The sequence below is a fragment of the Leptonychotes weddellii genome, chromosome 14 (genome assembly GCF_054177405.1).
Source record: "Leptonychotes weddellii isolate Sample4059 chromosome 14, ASM5417740v2, whole genome shotgun sequence".
Lineage (NCBI taxonomy): Eukaryota > Metazoa > Chordata > Mammalia > Carnivora > Phocidae > Leptonychotes > Leptonychotes weddellii.
The window spans coordinates 38,045,854-38,056,591 of NC_138382.1; the positions used below are offsets into that span (position 1 = coordinate 38,045,854).

Here is a 10,738-nt window from a genome sequence, read left to right on the forward strand (position 1 = left end):
AAAAAAAATGCTAGAATTTTTTTTTTTTTTAAGATTTTGTTTGACAGAGGGAGACACAGCGAGAGAGGGAACACAAGCAGGGGGAGTGGGAGAGGGAGAAGCAGGCTTCCCGTGGAGCAGGGAGCCCAATGTGGGACTCGACCCCAGGACCCTGGGACCATGACCTGAGCTGAAGGCAGATGCTTAACTGACTGAGCCACCCAGGTGCCCCAGATCCTAGAATTCGTTCAAGAAAAGTGAATATATACCAATGGTACAGAAATGATACTAGTCAATTATTCACATATAGTTTAGATCTTCAAAGAGTTTTCAAAACTCTAGGTGATGACTTGTATGTGACATAGTAATTAGCAATAACTCAGTAATAATCTGAAACCACTTTTTTTTTTTTTTTAAAGATTTTATTTATTTATTTGACAGAGAGAGAAAGGGAACACAAGCAGGGGGAGTGGGAGAAGGAGAAGCAGGCTTCAGATGCGGGGCTCGATCCCAGGACCCTGGGACCATGACCTGAGCCGAAGGCAGACACTTAACGACTGAGCCACCCAGGCGCCCCTGAAACATCACTAGTTCTTAAGTGCCTTGCCTCCTTTAAAATAATTTACTCTAGTTTTTTTTTTTACCTTTTGTCTCCCTGTAAGGTAAGTATATGGTCTGATTTCAACCCCTGCCCCAGAAAAGGAATATGGAGCATTTTTACTAAAGATCCATTCTGTTTTCATCAGGCTTCTCTTTTAAGGCATCAAAGTCCAAATATTAATGTATAATTTTCTAAGCGTGTCTAATGTGTAAGATGGGGGTGAACTCTGGCCATGGTGACAACTGCAGAACATACTTCACATTTTTGCCCTCCTGCGGAGTCGCTATTTACAAACTCTGAAGTGAAAAGAAATAGATGTAAACAGATATAATTCCGGCTAACAAGTTTGGTTTCTCAGTTTAATTGAATCCATTCCAGTTAATCTATTTCTCATTCACCTTACAGGAAAATAATACTTGTATAAAAGCCACAGCTTTGGTAAAGTAGGTTGTGCAGGATATGCGTTTTGAAAATATGTGAGGTTAACAGACTGCTGTGATTTGTCTCAAGCTTGAGGAGAACCATTATGTCATGGAGCTGGGTCAAGTAGCACCCACCAGAATGCTTCCTGTGTTGTTTGTTGCAGCTGAGTCCACAAGCCTGTTTTTTTTCTTATGTCACATCGGAATGCAGTGCTTCACATTTTCTTCTTTTTAAAGGGAAAGACTCCGAGGATGTCTCTTCTTTCTGAGTAAAGATGACTGTAGGTATAATACATACCTAACATGGAGAAGGAAGCGGCAAAAGTAAGGCTGATTAACCATTTCTCTGGTTTTAAAATACAGTCAGCGTGCTGCCTGGAGTCTAATAAGGACAAGACACTTGCAAGGGAGACTCAAAAAAAAGGAACTCTTAAACAAGGGTCCAGAAAGGGAAGTAAAGTTTTGTTTAAGGCAAGGAATTAATTTTCCCCTTTCTTGACGGTGGCTGTATCAGCCCTGCAGTTTCACATCTGTCTTCTCCCTTATGCATTGTTCTTATTTGTCTGATAATGACTGGCTCTAGAACAACTACCTTTGGGAATCTGTGAAGGTCAGAGCTGCAGAAAGTGAAATGTAATCACGGAAGTCTTTGCCAGTTAAACTTTCTTAACTGTTAAGTTTTTGTTCCACACATTTTTTCTTGTGTTTTTAGCACCTACTCCCACGTGCCTGCTGGGAAATGCTAGCACATAAAACCAAACAGGAAACAAAATAGATGATACAAATGGTGCAGCCTGCTTACTTTGACATCTAGGTTTTCTCTGTAGATCCCTGTATCCATAGTCAAACTTCTACGTTTTCTACACAACGCAGGTACGTTACCTGCCCGTAAACCTGTTCTTGTTTGTACGTGATATATTTGAACTTGTGATGTCCTGCAAAAAAGCATTGTAACTTCTAGGTGCTTTACTAACAAGGTCTAGTTCATCATTCTGGGCTTCCTCCTCTGTTTCTCCCATGTTCACAGACCTTTCTGTTAAAGTAGATAGCAGCACAAAGCAGAAAGCACAGGAAGAATGCAACAACAAAACAGAAAAGCCACTTACCTATAAAGAGCATCATGAGATATATTTTCAGCACGTATGGGAAATAGATGGATAAGTCAAAGGGCAGCTTTGTGGAATAAGTGCCAAATGATTCAAAATAAGGCAGCGACTGATAGATGGCAAATGCTGTTTAAAGAACAGAGAAGGAATTGTGAAACCTTCCCCTCATATTGCTACAGGGATGTGTATACATAAATGTCTACAGAGTCCAGGGATATTCTGAATTTTATAATGACAGTTGTGACAGGTGCTGACTCCCTTAGCTGAAGCTAAGGAATGATTCAACTGGCAAGGCCGTTATAGCAGCGTGACTTGAACTTTACAGAGAAATAATTTCTGCTTTTTAAAAATGGTATCCCCAACTACTTGTCCCCCTTCTCACAAATAGACAAATGAATTTGAAGAATGCTGCATAGAGTTTCTTCTTGGGAGTTTCAAAACACACATCAGTACAGTAGAGATTCTAAAAAGCTCTGCAATAAGGAAACTGGTTTTACTGAGCATTTCCTCAGCTTAACTGGCCTTGGAAGAGCTCCTCCTTCCTCCTTCCCCAACATCGGAACTTAAAGAATGGTAAGAAACTGGGAGAAATGGTGGCGTAGGGAGATCCTGAGCTTACCTCATCCCATGGACACCCCAAGATAACAGCTATATCTATACAACTCTGAAAACAACCTAAAGACAGAACAGACCTTCCAGAGCTCATTGTAGAGAGAAGGTCACATGGAAAGGGGTAGGAGGGGTGGAATTGTGTACCTTTCCAAAATTGAATCAGGAAAAAAATATCTGAATACACTATTAGTAACAAAGTTGAACTGATAATTTAAAAAATCTCACAAAAGTCCAGGACCAGATGGATTTGCAGGTGAATTCTGAAAAACATTTAAGAGTTTATACATATTCGTGACAATCTTTTCCAAAAAAAATAGAAGAGGAAGGGAAGCTTCCAAATACATTCAGTGAGGCCAGCATTACCCTGATATCAAAACCAGACAAAGACACTACCCTCCACCAATACAGGCTATCATCCATAATGAACTTACATGCAAAAATCCTCAACAAATTAGCAAACCTCATTCAGTAATATTTCCCACAATTAAGTGGGACTGATTATGGGGATGCAAGGGTGATTCAATATTTGCAAATCAATGTGATACACAATTAACAAAATAAAGGATAAAAATCATCAATAGATGAAAAAGCATTTGACGGAAATTCAGTATCTATTCATGATAAAAACTCAACCAAGTGGGTTTAGAGGGAATACTCCTCAACATAATAAAGGCTATATATAAAAAAGCCCAAAGCTAACATCATACTCAATGATAAAAATGGAGAGCTTTTCTTCTAAGATCAGGAACAAGTCAAGATATCCACTCCTCCCACTTTATTCAGCATAGTTACTAGAAGTTCTATCAATCAGACAAGGAAATAAGAGGCCTCCAAATTGGCAAGGAAGAAGTTAAATTCACTGCACATGACATGATACTATACATAAAAATCCTAAAGACGTCACCAAGAAAAAAAAAACTATTAGAAATAACAAATTCAGTAACACATAGAAATCAGTTGCATTTCTATACACTAAGAACAAAGTAGCAGAGAAATTAAAAAAACAACAATCCCATTAATAAAATACCTAGGAATAAACTTAACCAAGGAGATGAAAGACCTATACTCTGAAAACTATAAGACACTGATGAAAGAAACTGAAGATGATGCAAATGGAAAGATATACCATGCTCATGGATTGGAAGACTATCATTAAAACATCCGTACTACCCAAAGCAAACTACAGATTCAGTGCAATTCCTCTCAAAATACCAATAGCATTTTTCATAGACCTAGAACAAATAATTCTAAAGTTGGTATAGAATCACAAAAGACCTGGGGCACCTGGGTGGCTCAGTTGGTTAAGCAGCTGCCTTCAGCTCAGGTCATGATCCCAGGGCCCTGGGATTGAGCCCCACATCTGGCTCCCTGCTCAGTGGGGAGTCTGCTTCTCCCTCTCCCTCTGCTTTTCCCCCTGCTTGTGCTGTCAAATAAAAATCTTAAAAGAAAAAAAGGTTTAAAAAAAAAAATCACAGAAGACCACAAATAGCCAAAGCAAACTTGAGAAAGAACACAGCTAGAGATATCACAACTGCATATTCCAAGATATACGACTAAGCTGGCATAATCAAAATAGTATACTACTGGCACAAAAACAGACATATAAAGGGGCACCTGGGTGGCACAGTCGGTTAAGCATCTGACTCTTGGTTTTGGCTCAAGTCATGATCTCAGGGTCACGAGATCAAGCTCCACACTGCGTTCCACACTCAGTGCAGAGTTTGCTTAAGACCCTTCCTCTTCAAAAAAAAAAAAGACTCTTCCTCTTCCTCTTCCTCTGTCCCTCCCCCTGCTCTCTCTCTAAAATAAATAAATCTTTTTAAAAAATTAGGCATATAGGGGGCCTCTGGGTGGCTCAGCTGGTTAAGCATCCAAATCTTAATCTCCACTCAGGTCTTGATCTCAGGGTTGTGAGTTCAAATCCTGCACTGGGCTCCACAATGGGCATGGAGCCTACTTTAAAAAAAAAAAAAAAAAAGACATATAGGTTAATGGAACAGGATAGAGAACCAAGAAATAAACCCATGCCTATGTATCTTGTCATAACAAAGAAGGCAAGAATATACAATGGGGAAAAGGCAGTCTCTTCAATAAATGATGCTGGGAAAACTGAATAGCCACATTCAAAAGAAAAACTGGACTTCTTTCTTATATCATACCCAAAAATAAACTCAATGGATTAAAGACCTAAATGTGAAACAGGAAACCATAAGTCTCCTAGAAGAAAACAGGCAGTACAGTCTTGGATATCTCCCTTAGCAACAGATTTATGGATAGGTCTCCTCAGGAAAGGGAAGCAAAAGCAATATTAAACTATTGGGACTATACCAAAATAAAATTTTACACAGTAAAGGAAACCAACAAAACAGAAAGGCAACCTACTGAGTGGGAGAAGATATTTGCAAATTATTTATCTTAGAAGGCATTAATATTCAAAATATATGAAGAATTTATACAACACCAAAAACACAATTCAATCTGAAAATGTGCAGAAGATACGAACATGCATTTCTCCGAAGACATACAGATGCTCAACATCACTAATCATCTCAGAAATGCAAATCAAAATCACAATGAGATATTACCTCACACTTGTCAGGATGGCTAGTATCAAAAAGAAAAGTAACAAGTTTTGGTAAGGATGTGGAGAAAACGAAACCCTCTTGCTTGCACTATTGGTAGGAATGTAAATGGGTGCAGTCACTGTGAAAAACAGTAAGGAGGTTTAAAAAAAAAAAAAATCAAATATAGAAATACCATATGATCCAGTATTTCCAAAACTGGATATTTACCCAAAGAAAACAAAAACATTAATTCAAGGAGATATATGCATCTGTTTATTGCAGCATGATTTACAATAGCCAAGATATGGAAGCAATCCAAGCGTCCATCAAGAGTTGAGTAAAGATGTGTGGTGTGTGTATATACACATACACACAACAGAATATTACTTAGCCATAAAAAAAGGAGATCTTACCATTTGCAAGAACATGGAGGGACCTAGAGAGTATTACACTAAGTAAAATAAGACACAAAAAGACAAAAGACATACGGTTTCACTTATTTATGGAATCTAAAAAACAAAAGCACAAAAAGCAGACAGACCCATAAATACAGAGACTTGATGGTTGCTACAAAGGATGGGGTGGGGGGCTTGGGCAAAATGGGTGAAGGGGAGTGGGAGATAAAAGTTTCATTATGGAATCAATGAGTCACAGGGCTAAAAGCTACAGGATAAGGAATATAATCAATAGCACTGTAACAGTGTTGTATGGTAAGAGACGGTAGCTACACTTGTGGTGAGCACAGCATAACAGAGTTGTTGAATCACTATGTTGTATACCTGAAACTACTGTAAAAATTGTCACCTATACTTCAATTAAAAAAAAAAAAAATCAGTGGCGCTTAACTCCAGGAATGTTAAAAATCAGGAGGCTTAATGCCAGGAGAGTCAGAGGGGAATAGGAAACTGAGTCCCCACACTTACGAACCCAGCATAATAAGTAACTTGGCGGAGACACAGTGCAGAAGCAGCAGTTTGAAAAGTGCCTGGGGTATGTGTCACGGAAATTTACAGACTAGTCTTAGATTGTGTGCTGGAAGGGCAGGATCTTCAGATTTCTCTGGGAACAAAAGTGCTGACAGGGGGTACCTGGGTGGCTTAGTCATTAAGCGTCTGCCTTTGGCTCAGGTCATGATCCCGGGGTCCTAGGATCGAGCCCCGCATCGGGCTCCCTGCCTGGTGGGAAGCCTGCTTCTCCCTCTGCCCCTGCTTGTGTTCCCTCTCTCGCTGTGTCTCTGTCAAATAATAAAATCTTTAAAATTAAAAAAAAAAAAAAAAGTGCTGACAGGTGCCATTTCTCTTCCCCTCCCCATGACTAGACACTTATGGGAGCCAGTGCTAATCCTCTATCTTGCTAGCACCATGTCACTGACCTGACCCATCCAACCTGCCCCCTTCAGCAGGCAAATGGGCTCCTGCCTCCCACATCCTGCAGAAGGCCCTGGCAGGGACAAAGCTACTCCAAAGTGACTCCTACCCTGGGGAGGGGGGAAGTAAGTCCCACACACCAGTACACCCACAGTTTCAACAGCCCGGGATCTTAGCTGGCTGTGCAGGGAGTAAGCCCTGCACTTTGGTGCAACAGAAGTTGTGGCAGAGAGGCTAACTGGAGACACCTAGGCTGACTGCTGGTCTTCCCACCAACTAGTCACAGAGGCCTCAAACAGCCCTCTCAATGGTGTAGGGACCAAATGCTGCCCAGTATGCCCACAGCAGGCAAAGTGGGTCATGGCAGCTGGCTGAACTGGAAGAAACCATAGCTCAGCCACAACAGTAGGGCACATTTAGCCCACACAGCGGACATTCCTAAAGTGCCTGATTTTGAAGACCAAGGGGAAATTGTGCTAGAGGGCTCCACAGGACCTCTTCAACATAAGGCCACTAACTTTTTTTTTTTTTTAAAGATTTTATTTATTTGACACAGAGACAGCAAGAGAGGGAACACAAGCAGGGGGAGTGGGAGAGGGAGAAGCAGGCCTCCCACCGAGCAGGGAGCCCGATGCGGGGCTTGATCCCAGGACCCTGGGATCATGACCTGAGCCGAAGGCAGCCACTTAACGACCGAGCCACCCAGGCGCCCTAAGGCCACTAACTTTCAAGACCAGGAGATGTAGCTGACTAACCTACTGCACAAAAACACACACAGAGTTAGACAAAATCAGGAGACAGAGGAATATGGCCCAAATGAAAGAACAAAATCACAGTAAAAGAGCTAAATGAAACAAGTAACTAATGTGCCTGATAAAGAGTTCCAAGTAATGGTCATAAAAATACTCGATGTGAAAAAAGAGTGGATGATCTCAGTGAGAACTTCAACAAAGAGAAAATACAAAAAAGAACCAGTTAGAGCTGAAGAATTCAAAAAATGAAATACACTGGAAGGAATCAAAAGCAGATCAGAGGATGCAGAACAGATCAACAATCTGGGAGACAGAGTAATGGAAAGTAATCAGGCTGCACAGCAAAAACAAAAAAGAATAAAAAATGAGATCAGCTAAGGGAACTCAACAACATCGTCAAGAGTAACAACATTCACATTATAGGGATCCCAGAAGAGAGAGAGAGAGAAAGAAGGGAGCAGAAAACTTACTTGAAGAAATAACTGAAAACTTCCCTAATCTAAGAAAGAAAAGAGACATCACACATTTTAGGAATCACAGAGAGCCCCTAACAAGATGAATCTAAGGAAGTCTACACCAAGATACGTTATAATTAAAATGGCAAAAAGCAGTGATATAGAGTGAATTTTTAAAGCAGCAAGAGAAAAGAAAACCATTACACACAGGGAAATCCCCTACAACTATCAGCTGATTTTTTCAGCAGAAACTTTGCAGGCCAGATGGGAGTGGCATAATTAGACCAGGTGGCCCTAACAGATATATACAGAACATTCCATTAAAAAACAGAATATGCCTTCTTTTCAAGTGCATACAGAACATTCTCCAGGATACATCAAATGTTAGGCCACAACACAAGTCTCAAAAATTTTTAAAAGACTGAAGTCCTATGAAGTGTTTTTTTCAACAACAGTATGAAACTAGAAATCAATTATAAAAATAATTTTTTTACAGATTTTATTTATTTATTTGACAGAGAGACCAAGCACAAGCAGGGGGAGCAGCATAGGGAGAGGGAAAAGCATGCTCCCCACTGAGTAGGAAGCCCTATGCTGGGCTCGATCCCAGGACCCTGGGATCATGACATGAGCTGAAGGCAGACGCTTAACTGAGTCACCCAGGCGCCCCTAGAAATCAATTATAAAAACAACTCTGGAAAGAATAAAAATACATGAAGGCTAAACTGCTATTAAACAATGAATGGGTCAACAAAGAAATCAAAGAGAAAATTAAAAAAAATACACAGACACAAATGAAAATGGAAACAATGCAGCCCGAAATCTTTGGGATGTGGCAAAAGCAGTTCTAAGAAGGAAGTTTATAGCAATATAGGCCTATCTCAACACACAAGAGAACTCTCAAACAACCTAAACTTATACCTAAAGGAGCTAGAAAAAGAACAAACCCCAAAGCTAGCAGAAAGCAGAAGGAAGGAAATAATAAAGACTATAGCAGAAATAAGTGAAAAACTAAAAACAAACAAAACAAAAAAAGAGAGCTGGTCCTTTGAAATACCAAAATTGATAATCCTTTAGCCAGACTCATCAGAAAATAAGAGAACTAAAATAAAATTAAAAAGGAAGGAGAAGAAATAACCACTGATAGCAGAGAAATACAAAAGATTGTAAGAGAATATGAAAAATTATATGCCAATAAATTGGACAACCTAGAAGAAACAGATCAATTCTGAGAAATATACAATCTCCCAAAAGTGATTCAGGAAGAAACAGAAAATTTGAACAGACCAATTACTAGTAATGAAATTGAATCTGTAATCAAAAACTCCCAACAAACAAAAGTCTGGGACCATACAGCTTCATAGGTGAATTCTACTGAACATTTAAAGAAGTGTTAATACCTAGTCTCCAATTATTCTAAAAAATAGAAGAGGAAGGAAAACTTCCAAATTCATTCTACAAGGCCATCAATACCCTGATTTCAAAACCAAAGACACTGTTAAAAGAGGGAGAAAAAAAAGAAAAAAAAAAAACACCAAAACCCTATAGCCAGGATCTCTGATGAACACAGTGCAAAAATCCTCAACAAAATATTAGCAAACTGCATACAACAATACATTAAAAAGATCATTCACCACGAACAAATGAGATTTATTCCAGGGATGCAAGGGTGATCCAATATTTGCAAATCAGTCAATGTGATGTATCACAGTGACAACAGGAAACATAAAACCCATAAGACCATTTCAATAGATGCAGATAAGCATTTGACAAAATACAGCATCCATTCATGATAAAAACTCTTAATGAAATGGGTTTAACATAATAAAGGCCATATGTGAAAAACCCACAGCTAACATCATACTCAATGCTGAAAAATCAAGGTTTTTCTCTAAGATCAGGAACAAGACAAGGATGTCCACTCTCACCATTTTTATTCAACAGAGTACTGGAAGTCCTAGCTGCAGCAATCAGACAAGAAAAAAGAGGTTTCCAAATTGGCAAGGAAGAAGTTAAGCTAGCACATTTGCAGATGACATGCTACACCACATACAGAAAATCCTACAGACTCCACCAAAAAACTATTGGAACTGATAAATGAATTCAGTAAATTTACAGGATACAAAATTAACAGAGAATTGTTTCATTTCTACTATATGATACTAACCATTTACACTTGCACCAAAAAGAATACCTAGGAATAATCTTAATCAAGGAGATGAAAGACCTATACTCTGAAAACTGTAAGACATTGATGAAAGAAACTGAAGAGGACACAAATGGAACAATATACCATGCTCATGGATTGGAAGACTAACATTAAAATGTCCATACTACCCAAAGCAAACTACAGATTCAATGCAATCCCTATAAAAATACCAATAGCATTTTTCATAGAACCAGAACAAATAATCCTAAAATTTGTAGAGAACCACAAAATACGTTGAATAGACAAAGAAATCTTGAGAAAGAAGAACACAGCCAGAGGTATCACAATTCCAGACTTCAAGATATGAGACAAAGCTACAGTAATCCAAGCAGTATGGTACTGACATAAAAAATAGATACATAGATCAGTGGAACGGGATAGAGAACCCAGAAAGAAACCCATGCCTATACAGTCAATTAATTTATGACAAAGGCAAGAATTTACAGTGGGGAAAAGACAGCCTTTTCAATAAATGGTGCAGAAAAAAATGGGACAGCTACATGCAAAAGAATGAAATTGGACCCTTTTCTTAGACCGTACACAAAAATAAACTCAAAATGGATCACAGACCTAAATGTGAATCCTAAAACCACAAAACTCCTGCAAGGAAACATAAGCAGTAATTTGGACATCACCCTTAGCAACATATTTATATACATGTCTCCTCAGAC

General features: G+C 39.1%; 1 protein-coding gene across 5 annotated transcripts in view; it reads right to left on the reverse strand.

Moving 5' to 3' along the window:
• Nucleotides 1-379: 379 nt before the first annotated feature.
• HACD4 (3-hydroxyacyl-CoA dehydratase 4) overlaps nt 380-10,738 on the reverse strand; it is a 37,566-nt gene continuing 27,207 nt past the window's right edge. For all 5 annotated transcript variants that reach the window (XM_081803029.1, XM_081803030.1, XM_081803031.1 and 2 more), the window contains 2 exons: nt 2,109-2,234; nt 380-1,300 (listed from right to left, as the gene is read on the reverse strand). In XM_081803029.1, the coding sequence (XP_081659155.1) occupies nt 1,218-1,300; nt 2,109-2,234 (209 nt within the window). In that variant the 3' untranslated portion in view covers nt 380-1,217. The remainder of the gene's footprint in view (nt 1,301-2,108; nt 2,235-10,738) is intronic.